The sequence below is a fragment of the Aulonocara sp. 'chitande type north' Nkhata Bay genome, linkage group LG9, assembly GCF_057382095.1.
Source record: "Aulonocara sp. 'chitande type north' Nkhata Bay isolate Kocher_YH1m ecotype deep benthic linkage group LG9, A_spYH_male_GT1.1, whole genome shotgun sequence".
NCBI lineage: Eukaryota > Metazoa > Chordata > Actinopteri > Cichliformes > Cichlidae > Aulonocara > Aulonocara sp. 'chitande type north' Nkhata Bay.
The window spans coordinates 15,182,952-15,196,567 of record NC_141352.1 but is presented as its reverse complement, the minus strand read 5'-3'; the positions used below and the strand labels follow the sequence as shown (position 1 = coordinate 15,196,567).

At 40.4% G+C, this 13,616-nt stretch overlaps 1 protein-coding gene across 2 annotated transcripts in view; it reads right to left on the bottom strand.

Annotated features, from left to right (window-relative positions):
* cntnap2a (contactin associated protein 2a) overlaps nucleotides 1–13,616 on the bottom strand; it is a 409,058-nt gene that overhangs the window by 121,874 nt on the left and 273,568 nt on the right. For both annotated transcript variants that reach the window (XM_086306026.1, XM_086306027.1), the window contains exon 15: nucleotides 10,977–11,061. In XM_086306026.1, coding sequence (XP_086162152.1) covers nucleotides 10,977–11,061 — 85 coding nt within the window. The remainder of the gene's footprint in view (nucleotides 1–10,976; nucleotides 11,062–13,616) is intronic.

The following is a 13,616-nucleotide window of genomic DNA, read 5'->3' as shown; positions in this document are numbered from 1 at the left end:
GGATGTCTCTGTTTTTATTCACAGCTCTGTGTTCGAACGTGTATCCCTGACATCTGAACGAAGTTGGAGTACGACAGCCACGGAGCCTACGCACTGTGTAATATTTTATCCAGAATATTTTTGCTTGTCATTCTGAATTACAAATGAATAAACAAGTTGCAAATAAGGACTTCAAAGGACTACCTTTACCTCTGAGTGTGAACTAGTCTGGAGCAAAACATTACCGAGAGCAGCCCATACCATTTGATCTTTGGCTGTGAAGCACAGCACTAATTTCAGCTGCCAGCAGCTGTAAGTGTCATATTGTGCTGAAGTAAGGACCCAAATGCAGAGAGGCATAGATCAACAGAAAGCGAGCTGTTTAATAGGCTGATAAAAATCCAGAAGATTAATCCAAAATAAGAGCAAACAGAGTCCAAACCACAAAAAAATGAAATCTTAGTAACATGCAGAGGATGCAGACAACAACACAACGCGAAACAAGCAAACTGAGACGGCTTTAAATAAATACAAATAGCGCAATCAGGGGAGTGGAGTCACCTGGGTATCAAAAAACAAAAGGCAAGACGTGAGAGACAGGAGACTATCAAAATAAAACAGGAAATAACTGACTAACCACAAAGACTATACACTTAAATCTGACACAGAAGGACACAAGGGGCAAGGCTATGAAAATAATATGACAAATCCACAACTGAATAATGTGAATAAACATGAAGTGAAACAAAGAATGAAGGTTTTAGAAATGTGAAAATCAAACATAAACAATAAACAAAAACATCAAGTTTATGAAAACGTGAAAAAAGTGTTTATAAGAAAAACACAAAAATTCTCTTTCCTGATTAGGTCACAAAAAATATTGTCCCGAGTAGTAAACATCCAGGTTACTTTGAAGTTTGAACCACCTCACATGACACAGTAGCCCCAACCAGTTAGAGGTGTTTGGCCCTCAGCTGTGACACTAATTCTCAGGACAGACTGGTGGTCACGGTGGATCAGTAGAGAACTGCACAGGCTCCATCGGGGAAAGGGATCAAGGTCCAATGCCATCAACAGCAGACTTGTGAAGATCTATGCCAACCGGCTCTGTGACGTACTGCAGCAGCTGTTCAACCTGAACGTGTGTCTGGAGAGAGTGCCAGACTATCTTTGCAAAGTTCCAGCTCCAAAAAACAAAACAAAATAAACACTACAGACCAGAGGCCTTAACCTTTGAAGACATGGCACAGTTTCTTCTGGCACATCTCAGCACCCCGGTGAGTCTTCTAGTGGCCATACTGCTGTTTGCCTACCAGCTCTTGGTGGAGCTGACACAATCATCTACATGCTGAAGAGGCCTTGCTCCCTCCCGGACAGGTCAGGCAGCACTGTAAGAATTATTCTTCAACATGTTCCAGCCTAGACTGCTAAGAAGAAAGCTGGGAGAGATGCGGGTGTGCACTCCTGTGATAAGATGCATCAAAGACTACCTGCCAGGAAGACGTCCCTGAGAATTCAGAACCATGAGACCGCTGTGTTCAACACTGGGGGTTACACAGGTGATATATTGTCTCCCTTCCTGTTCACAATCCACACCTCTAACTTTAAGTTCAACTCTTGGTAGGCGGGAACAGAAAAATGGGGAGCGAGTAAACAGCTTGATGAAGGGGTGTGGGATTAACCACCTTTAAATTAATGTGGCCAAGATCAATTCTAGGGACTGATATTTATAAGTGTCACAATTGATTCGGCTAATTTGTCTGGTTCCCTTAGTGATCCCTGATTTTCTGTGTGGGAAGACAGTAGATCTATACAAGCAAGCTTTTTATTATCTCTGAGTCTAAACACAAACATCCATGTGTGGATGATCCTGTTTTGCTATGTGAAACTGTCATTATTGAGAGGAACTGATAAGCATGGAGGTGCACTTTTCTTATGGACTGGGCAACAGAACTGGCTCTCAGCTGGAATCGATTCTCATTTCCCATCCCTATCCAGTGTGCTGTTTGTGGAAGGAGGCTGCAAACACTCATCTGAAACGGTCAGAGCAGACGATAACTAATAACTGAGAAGTGTGAGGATTTTCAGCATCCACTGCAGTATTCTTCACATGCTTTTGCAGTCCGTGGTAATGAGTGCATTCTTGTGTGCTGCTGGTGCTGGGGAATTAAGATGAATGCTGATCAAGTGAAGAAAGTTAATCAGGAAGCCCAACTCTGTCCTTGGTTCTCTCTCTCGGACTCTCTGCAGGTGGTGGTGAAGGGAGAAGACTTCAAACTGGGAACTATGAGGGATAATTGCTCTCACTACCTCCAATATAGAAGGCTGGATTTCAGTTTGAGGCTGATGTAGCTCAGATGCAACAGGGAGACTGTCTTTACAGAAGTCAATATACTGTTTAACTCATCCGATATGTGACAGATCACGGTCACATTGACTATCTCTACAGCTTGGGCTGGTTTAATTGAGCTAAAACTGCAACTGTGCACATCCAGTGCACATCCAATACCAGCAAAAACTATTTTTCTTTTTACATCCATTGCTATTGCTCGCACTAGAATAAGCATATCATTAAATCAAACAAAGAATATGCCGAATGAAATTTTGATGTATTGGAAAAGTATATTTCCTAATGGTTACTTATTCTTTTTGTCTATACTTGCATTAAAAAGGGTTTGTTCACTATTGGGGAAGCTGAAAAGTAAGTATTTGTCATGCTGGGGTAACTGCCACTGGGCAGCAGGTTCAGAAAGATTATTTTCTGGCAATGCTAATGATAACACACATGGGGAAAATACACACAGGTAATGACTTGGTAAAAAAGAAATACAGACTTTAAAGGCACACATAGACATAGACATCAGTGGCTTCATAGCCAGCTGGCATTCCCTCCACAGATCACATCAGTTACACTGCACATTTACCACAGCTACACATTTTGGTTGTCACAAAAAGACTCGACCACCCATGGGAATCTGTGAGTTTGAGAGACTGAGAGACTACCAGAGAAAACGACATGCACAATAAGACAGAAAGAAATATGGAAAAAGAAAAAAAAAGTGCGAGAAATGAAATAAAAGACACGCTGCTCTTGCAAACACCTTATTACTCCAGCTTAATGTAGTGTAAAGTGTTAAACTATTTTCCTTTTCGACACTTGCACCTGCTTGGCTATAAGCTGTAAGTGTTGGACTCAGGTAGAGAAACATGGGCGGAATAAGACGCATGACTCTGTCAACACAACATATGACAGCATTATCCCGGGCAATGACGCATTACCAAGGCAACAGCAACCAGAGAGCACGCGTTATGCGATGTAAATGATCTGGGCTCCTCTGTGACGGATTGCACTTTGTTGCCGTTTCTTGTAAAGTCTCTCCTGCTAAATGCCACATAGCTACAGAAAGGCTTGGTGCTGCACGTCATCATCACACACGCTGCTGTTTGCTAATAGCAGATGTTTTACCATCACAGATGTCTTCGACTGTTTTTATCAGAGAGGCGTGTGAAATCTTTCAGGGTAATTCTATCTGTTAACTTGCTGTGCTATAAAAAGCCAAACTTTTACATGTCAGCCTCAAGTGTCTCTCATCATCTGAGTGAATAAGCTCTCACCCCCTGCCTGCAATGGGCACGGGGCAAAAAAAAAAAAGCTACATGCAGCCTTGAACTGAGGTAGATTCTTATCAATGCAGTAAAAGTGGGTGAAGTTAGAAATGATGGTTTAATGTTAATTAGCATCTTGTCTTCAGGGAGTAAGAAAAGCAAGGGCAGGAAGAAACTGGGGAGACATAGAGAGCAAGAAAGAGAGAGGATGCCTGAGGATCCTAGAGATAGTTCTCCTTTCTCTCCTCTTTTACTCTATTAGCTCTTGTTCTCTCTCCTTCCCTGACTTGCTTCTTGCCTCGAGTGCTTTCACAAATTAATGACACTGTAACCAGAACATTAGTCGAGTAATGAAATACGTGGCACAATCGGGCAGAGCGTGGGCACAATAGGCAAATAAAAGGGGGTAATACAAGAAATATAAAGAGAAGTTAATAATGAAATAATCCCAAACAGTTATGTGGACAGCTACAGGTACCTTGTTGTTCATCTGAACAATAGACTGGACTGGACTCATAACTCAGACGCCCTCTACAGGAAAGGGCAGAGCAGGCTGTACCTGCTGCGGAGACTCAGGTCGTTTGGAGTGGAGGGCCCACTCCTGAAGAAATTCTATGACTCTGTTGTGGCTTCTGCTATCTTTTATGGCGTGGTCTGCTGGGGCGGCAGCATCTCTGCTGGGGACAGGAAGAGACTGAACAGGGTGATCCGAAGGGCCAGCTCTGTTCTAGGATGCCCTCTGGACCCAGTGGAGGTGGTGAGTGACAGGAGAACGGCGGCTAAGCTGTCATCCCTGTTGGACAACGTCTCCCACCCCATGCAGCAGACTGTGACAGCACTGAGCAGCTCCTTCAGTGGGAGACTGCGGCACCCACGGTGTGGGACGGAGAGATTTCGCAGGTCTTTCCTCCCCACTGCTGTCAGACTCCATAATAAAGACTTTAACTGATCAAGCACACACATCCATACATATGCAATAATACTAAGTGCAATAATCCTTTCTGTCATCGTTGTATTTTTACTCAGTTGTATATAGTATTTGTATTTGTATTCTATTTTTATCTTATTGTATATTTATTTTATTTTATTCTACTGTATATAGTATTTTATTTTATTCTATTCTGTACAGTTGTGTACTGTATTTATTCTTATTGTATTCTAATTTTTGCCTCATAACTTTTGCACTGTCCACTTCCTGCTGTGACAAAACAAATTTCCCACGTGTGGGACTAATAAAGGTTATCTTATCTTATCTTATCTTATCTTATCTTATAGTCAAGGCAAGGTCCCTGTTGATCACATTCATCCTTTTTTTTCATTAGTAGTAAAACTGCTAAATAAATACATATGAGAGTGTGTTGATGTTAAAAGCCACTCTGCGGAGGGAGGTGGTAGCGTTCATTGCAGATTTGTCAAGAATTGCATATTTACCAATAAAACATAAGGAGTGACAAACTTTGAGTTCAGCTGGATGCAAGCTAGCCATTTTCTCATTTCACAGCAGTGCAACCATTATCAGGTACCTGTTATTTTTATAGGCATGTGAGCTTAAGAGGGAAGGGGGAGAGAAGGAGAAAAGAGGGAAAAAAACAGCAATTGCCACTGCTGGATTTGTAAAGGTTAATGATGAACATCCAAAACCACAAACAAAAGAAAAAAAATAAACAAGTGGTTAACCAGATCCACGGAATAAAGTCATTAGGGTGTAATGCAAGACCTTCGAGAATGTGTGCGAAGACGTGCGTGGAATATGACAGTGGTTGGCTTGCTGTTACTTGTGAGGCAATAATTGAGACCAGAAGTGCCCAAGGACTGGACTGTAACAATGCCACACATACAAACAGCCTCATTATCCTGAACCCCACTCATCTCTCATCTCTATCCCACCCTGTTCCTTTTTTTTTTTTACCTCCTCCTGTGTCCCTGACTCTCTCCTTGTTTGTCCTTTATACCCTTTTTGTACCAACGACCAATTTCTAACCTGCTTTTCATGCAAGGTTGTTACAAATAGGACTTTACATCAGAAGTCTGTAAAAAACCCAAAACCTGCAAGGTATAGTCACAAAGGAGCACATGCTCATTAAAAGAATGACAAGGTAAACTTAATAAAATCAAATAAACACTTGTTCACATTTGATGCTTTGAGTTGTTTTTGCCTCGACTGCCAGCCAAAGAAGCACTTTTTAATGTCCTTGTCAACAGCTGAATCAGTATCCTTGCTGGCTAAAAAACAGTAATTTGGCTTGACATGTGACTGTAATGTAAACAGAGCAGGAGTGACAGACATCTCAAGTATTTCTTCAGCTTTCTTTTCTTCTTACTTTCATCATTGTCTGTGTACCATTTTCACGGCCTATAAGTATGCTACTAATGTGATAAAATCCCGAAATATTAGGATTTTATAATAAGAGCATGAGCTTGGCTGGAGATCTAACCAGCATTTATTCATATAAACAAAAAAAAAGTGACTGTATCAGTCAGTGTTGGTCAAGTTACTTGAAAAAAGTAATCACTAATTAATTACTGATTACTTCCCGAAAAAAGGAAGGTAATCAGTTTACTTATTTTCAAAAGTAATTAGTTACTTTGTTACTTTTTAAAACATGATTTATCCCCTAAATAGGTAAGAAAGCAAAAGATTTTTCAGCCCAATTCTACTTTTTCATATCAAATGTAATCAAATGAAAAAGTCTCTTTTTAAAACTTGTTTTATTAGTTTTAATCTTTTAACTTTATGCATCAAGCAAACGTTAAATTATATGCAACATTCTCTGACTGGAAGAAAATTGTTTAACATTTAAACCTATTTTCTGCATATTCCAGCATATAAAATTCAATGTTTTTTTGTTTACACTCACTCTTTCAAATAGATGCAAGTAAAACACAGCAGAAAATAAATAAAATCAAAGACTCAGCAGTCATGTTGCTCTATTTTCACCTGTATAGCAGGAGTGGGGCAGGCGGAGGTTTGCCCTGGTGCAGTTGTGCTGCAGCGGTCAGTGGAAGGATAATAATAATAATAATAATAATAATTTCACATTCCAGCGGCAACGTATTTGGTGCTTGCTCAGACGTTTAGGGGTTTTTCTCGCTGTATAAAGAAGTTTTCTTCCCACGCAGTGAGCAGCGGACGCTAGTGTTTTTGTCACTTTTTACGGAATTCAACTCAAAGTAAGGTTAGTACTTCCACGCTTTAAACGCGGCACTCGATATATTATCCATTTTTGATCTGCACACAGCTGTTGCCACGAACGTCACACTCGCTTGCCTGCAGGCATTAGACATTTCTGTCTTTGACCAACACAAGAGAGGAAGAGAAAATGGAGCATCAGAAGAGTTTCTCTGTGAGGAAACATGCTAAATACACTATATGGACAAAAGCAGTGGGCTACCTACACATTATACCTATAAGCTGCTCAGCCATGCAAATCCATACCATGCACCTCTGCCCTGCTCTGTAACTTTACATGATCTGCCACTTTGCTTCCTGAACAATGGAATTTTGTGTCATCCTATTACAGTACAGTAGTGAGCGCTTCAGAAACCATTCTTTCACAAATGTTTGCAAAGGCAGATTGCATAGCCAGGTGTTTGAATTCAAGGAGGTGCTATTTTCAGTGCTATTTTTCAGGTGTATAAAATCAAAGATTAAGAGGTGCAGTGCAATATTTTTATCCATGAAGTAGCTAAACAAAGCCAGGCTAAAACCCTTTAAAAAAGAGACAAAAAATGTTTCAGATTGACATTTTTTTAATAAATGTTTTTCTTTTATTATATGGAGAAATATTATTGCTTTGTCAAGGCATTTATTTTGGCTTGCATCACTCATATGTTGCTAAACCTTTAAATTCTTCAGAGCTTACCTTTTGAAGTGTGGTAAGTTTTTCTTTTATTAAAAAAAAATCTCAAGCAAGTGCTTTAACTGAATAATCATACTTTGACCATACGCTTGCATCATGCATTTTTATGTGAAAATAACCTCCCAAGAGATCATTTCTGCAAAGTATAAAATATGGCCACGTTTATCCAGGAAATGCTTGATATCAAGAAGAGAGATAAGTACAAATGTTACAGAAGTATGGTCATCCTGAGCTTATCCAACCACATAGAAATATGTTTACACCTCCCTCCCACATCCCCTCTTCCTTTCAAATAATAAGGAAATTCAGGGTATAGTTCAGGGAATCTCCTGAAGTAACAGATAAGCAGTCAGGATGTCCTTGAGGTCTCCAAATAGGCACAATGAAACATGGGCAAAGCATCATGCTCCACAAAGGCCTGGCCCTTTAGACATCCCCGAAACCTCATAAAATCGAGGTCTCAATCAAAAAAAAGGAAAAAAGAAAAACACAAACACTCATGATAACCTTAACCTTATCTTAACTGTGGTTGCCCTTGCAGATATTACAGAAAGGAAGAAAACTGTAAACATTTGTACTTATCTTAAAAAAAAGATGCCACATTCGGTCTGGTTTACAATGAAATGTTTAGCAATTGTTCTTATCAGATGTTTGAGCCGATGGGTGTTGATGACAATAAACAAGCAATCTAATACTAAATATACAAACTGTAAGATTTGCTGGGAACTGTAATGGGTTACTTCAAGGACACAAGCTGATGAAGGAGCAAAGGCACTAGAAAAACAAGGGAATGAAAATGCTTTGTAAGTTAAGGACAGCTGTGCAGCAACAACACACTTCAGCAAAAACGCTTTATCTAAACTCCTTTGTAGGTGTGAGGGTGTGTATCAGAGGGAATTATGGATGTGTGTTTTTATCCATGTTTGCATCTACACAAAGGCTTGTTTGTGCGAGCCTTGCTCTTTCGCTTGTTTACAGATTGTTTGCGGTGAAGGGAGTACTGATGATACTAAATCATTAGTGAAGGGCGCTAATTCTTATCTAAAAGCTGTGATTCTAACACTAATGGGAAAAGTGTTCAACGGCGTGAGTGCGAAGACCAGGGCAGAGAGGTAGGATGATGGGAAAAGTGGTTTTAAAGAGAGAGGGAGACAATACCGTGAGGTAAAAGTGGAGGTGAAGAATGAGAATGAGGCAAAAATGGAGACTTGAGATGTTAAATTGGAGGAGGGGGGAGAACAATGAGAGAATAGGGGAGATAAGAGTGAAGGAAGAGGAGAGAATAGATAGCTAGAAATTGATAAATGTGCATGCAGAAGATTATAGGGAGCAGTGGGGAGAGGGAAAATGACACTGAAGAAGGACCGAAGGAAAGAGAAGGAAAATATTGCTTTTCTCTATGTACTTGTGTGCGCGTGTTTCTTTGCGTGTTACTGTACACATCAGCATCGAGGTCCCCGATTATTGGATCTCCCAATCGTGCCATCGAGTGAGCGTTCGAGAGCGAGAAGGAATTTGTGGATGTTTGAGTGCGAGAGAGAGAGGTGATAAAAAATGATAAAAAGGACAGAATAGGTGCAGGAGGTGAGAAAGGGGTCAGGCAATTAGAACAATTACTGCCAAGGATTCAAATTAAGGGTGTCACTGGTGGCAGAATATAATTCCCATTTAACGGTTCGTTTAGCTCCAAAATGCCAACCCTAGTCTAATAGATGAGATCTGGATGGGAAAAAAGTGGAAGTGGAAGAGTAGCAAGTGTGTATAGTGACGCGTGCGTGTGTGCTTGTGGTTCACAGTGGAAATGCTGTTGACAGTGTAATTTGATGAAAGCTGACAGCTAATTTATGAAGCATATTTTTGGGTAAATGATTTTTCCTGGTCCTGCTTTCTCTGTCATTCTAGACTAGTAATTGGATTTCCCCTAACTTGCAAGGTACTGAATTAGGAGTAAACTAGTTACTGGCTGTCTGTGTGTGGCTGTGGCAGGGTATGTGTGTACACGCCACAGAGGGCTTGAGAGTTAAAAAGAAAAAGAGGAATTTTAACAAAGCATGGGTTTGTGTATGCGCGAGTATGCGGATACCATATTTGTAGATGGAGGTGCAATCTCAGAGAGGAGTGGAAGTTAATTGCAAAGTTTTGGTCTGCTGCACTAATACCCAACTATTTTTTGCTTTATTCCCAGTCAGTCAATCAAGGACCATGGACACAAATATACGCATCAACACACACACACACACACACACACACACACACACACACACACATCAAATGAACTCGCCATCCTCTACTCCTATCTCAGTCTCTTTCTGTCTTGTCTCACTTTAATTGCTAGGAGTGTCTTGTCTTTATGAAGCTATTCCCTAAGGTGTGTCATGGTGCACAAATATAAATGTGTGTGTGTGTGTGTGTGTGTGTGTGTGTGTGTGTGTGTGTGTGTGTGTGTGTGTGTGTGCGTATGCACGAGTGTGTGTTAGGAAACAGAGGGAAATTCTAAATAGAAAGCTGTTCCGACAGCAAGCTTGTAATTCTTGTAGTAAAAAAATTAAAACAAAAACAAATGCTCTGTGAACAATACCATGCACACCCACACACATGCATGAGGATGCACACACACACACACACACACACACGCACACACACATACACAGACAAACACACAAACCCAGTGAGATATTAGACTAAACACAAACATGCCTCTGTCACCACCAGAGACAGCTGCACAGCTATGAGCCCTCCTCTTGTTGCGTAGAGGCGTTTTAGCTGTTTAAGCCATTCACACACGGCTAAACCGAACCATAACACAAATCAAATGTATCTAATCCACGACAAACCTTAAACAACCGCCAGCCTAACTAATATAAACCAAACTGACACAAAACCCTACCAGGCCTTGCTCAGGCAAACCACAGCCAAACTGACTCAGTCCAAACAAATCGAATGCAAATGTGTGTAATCCAAGTTAATCTAGTCAGAATGAGCAAAGCCAGAACACAACTCATTTTCAGAGGTCTGCTTCAGTTGTATCGTGTGTAGTTCTGTTGGTGGCTAAAAACAAGGATGCAGGCAACGGTTCAAACATACACATGGGGAAAGCCAATGAAGGGTATCTTGCCATGGTGCTGGACAGCAACCAGTCACCAGAAAAGCTTTAAAGCTCCTTGGCATAAATACTGCAAATGTCTGGTATTCAGCCTGTGGGGTGGTAAACCATTTTTTAAAATATATTTGTAATTTCTGTTTTGGTGATGTTAGTAGAAAATCTGTAACAGGTCTATAATCAGATCTAGCAAAGGCCATGTCCTTAAATCCCCCATGATTTTGACACTCATAAAGAGCCCTAATAAAACAATCTTCAGTCTCCCATACACAGAATCCTCAGACAGAAGCAGACGGGAAGACTGTGTTTTTATATGTTATGAATTTTCCATCAAAGGTTGACTATGTGGTGAAAACCAAACCTATCTGTGTCAGCACTGTCTACCCATGTTTGAGTCAGCGGTGAATAAAGATGCCATCCTCAGCCTTTACCTGGAGTGTTGAGGAGTCTGGACATGCGACAGCTGTAGGCGATTTGCTGCTCACAGTATTCTGCACTGGTGGTGATGGCTGTCACCTGAAAACACAAGCAGGGATATGTATTTTCATTTTATCTTCTTCGACCAGACAGGCCCGTTTCATGTAAGAACAAATTACTGAGCTGTGAAACGAAAGAAAGCACACTCTAAAGTTGTTTTAATTTTTGCCTTCTGTGACTCCGAGAAGCTGAAAATGGAATAAGCGGCCACTACAAATTATGAAATAACGTAATTTGATGGATATGCTTCTCAAACCATGTAATGTCATAGTCATCCTGCAGTCTCTTCCCATTGGGGTTCCTTTAAACTTCACACACACAGTTTTCTTTTGACTGTGAGTGACAACTGCAATCTGTAATCACTCACCAGAAAGATTAAGATATTGACTCTTGAGTGTGAGAAGAGATTTAGGTAGTCTGAACTGTGTGTGGGTGAAGCACAGCAGGCAGGTGATGAGGGGATGATGATGGACACTTTTTATGTTAGTATATCGCAGTATGTTTGAAAGACTGGCTGAATGCGTGAAGTGCTGTAGCTCTGGCTGTATTATACTGCGATCATAAAGTTAGTAACTTTGTCAAAACAGAAGAAAAACTGCTGCAGCATAAATGCTCACTGTGTTCTAAACCCAGGACCTCTGCTGTCAGTGCTTTGAAGCACCAGCTGCAGGAACAGCAGAGGCCGAGCGATAACAATCCTCTTAAAGAGGAACAAAATCCGCATTTGGAGGTTGGAAGTTACAGCTCTGTCAGTCAGAAGACCGTGGTTTGTCTCCCATTTTGGGGCTCAGTGTGCTTGTGTGACTTTGTTTTCACTTTCAATTTTTGCTTCGGTTTGTTTAGGAACCAAAAAAGTTTTAGAAGACAATTTGGCTTCATTTAAAGTATGACCCTTCACAGTATTAACCTGGCACATTGATATGATACTAACCCAGTCTTTTGACTGTCGAAAAGTAACAAGTTGGGAGCAGCTTTGAAAAAATATAATACTCTGAGCTAAGAAATGCTTGAAATGTTACTGTAGTGAAAGACCATCCTGTGTGTGTGAGATCATTACAAACACCATGCAGAAATTTCATTTCATTTCATTAGGTGGATCTGTTCAACTGCTGGCTAATGCAAACATCTAATCAGCCAGTCACATGGCAGCATCTCAGTGCATTTAGGTATGACATGATCAAGATGGCCTGCCGCCTTGTTGTTGGCAGAGGTCATCTTTGAAGTGACCACACTGTGTATCACTGCTGTCAAGACAGGAACTGGAAACTGAGGCTACAATTCTCATGGGCTCAGGAGTAGAGATGGACGATCCGATATTACGTATCGGTATCGGTCCCATACTAAGCTGTTGTTACAATTTCTTTAATATTACTTTGTACACCAGGATCCTTTTCTACGTAGCTGACAGCTGGTAACTGTGCAGGAGCGGATCTAGCAAAGTTTAGCCAGGGGGGCCGATAGGGCATGAACAGGGAAAAGGGGGCACAAAAACATACTTTTCTTTCTTATTCTCATTTAAAATGTCTAGCTTTTAATAAATAATTATCCGAATCTTACACCCATAGTTTTAATCTGATGTAAAATGTATAGAAGTCCATTACTGTACATAGTAATTATTAAGTCTAATATACCCTAGTAAAGCTATAGTACTTTTTCCTTTGGGAAGGTACCATCTGTGCAGTCTGCAATTCTGTTGAAGAAAGATGTTGAATCTATTTAATTATTCTTGAAAATAATTGATTTCTGTGCATTTTTTTCACACTGCATCAAATTAAAGTTAAGCATCATGAGGTGGAGGGTGGTTCCCTATTTTACAACCCTATTAGTTTGGTTGCTTACTCTTTAAAATACCAGAATAGGGAGGATGGTGTAGGTTAAGTTTACTAGATTGATCAGAGAGACTGATATTGCTGAACTATGAAATATTTTCGGTGCATTGTATTTTTTGCATAGAATAGCTTTAGTGTTTGTTTTTTTTAACTTGAGTTTGAACTTATACAAAAAGCAGCAAGATATTAAAAAAACAGTTTTATTGATTAAAAAACACACTATATCGGATTCATATTGGTATCGGCAGATATCCAAATTTATGATATCGGACATAAAAAAGTGGTATCGTGCCATCTCTACTCAGGAGTTGGACAAAAGAAAGCTGGGAAAACATTGCCTGCTGTGATGATTCTCAATTTCTGCTGTGACAGAAATTTTGACGGTAGTGCCAGCATGAACGACATAAAAGCAACTGCCTTGCAGTTAGGCTAGTAGTGGTATGATGATGCATGTTTTCTTGTCTAGTTTTGGGGTCTTAAGTACGTATGGTTGCCTAAGTGTTGCAGTGTCTAAGTGCCTATCTGAGTATTGTTGCTGACCATGCCTATCTATTTATGACCACAGTGTCTTCTAATGGCTGCTTCTAACAGTAAAACACACTATGTTACATAGCTCAAATCATCTCAATCTGGTGTCTGGTTCACTGTGCTCTAATGGCCTTCACAGATCTCAGTACAATAGAGCACCTTTGGGGTGTGATTGAAAGGGAAATTCACATCATGGATGTGCAGCCAAAATGCAGCAGCTTTGTGATGCTATCATGT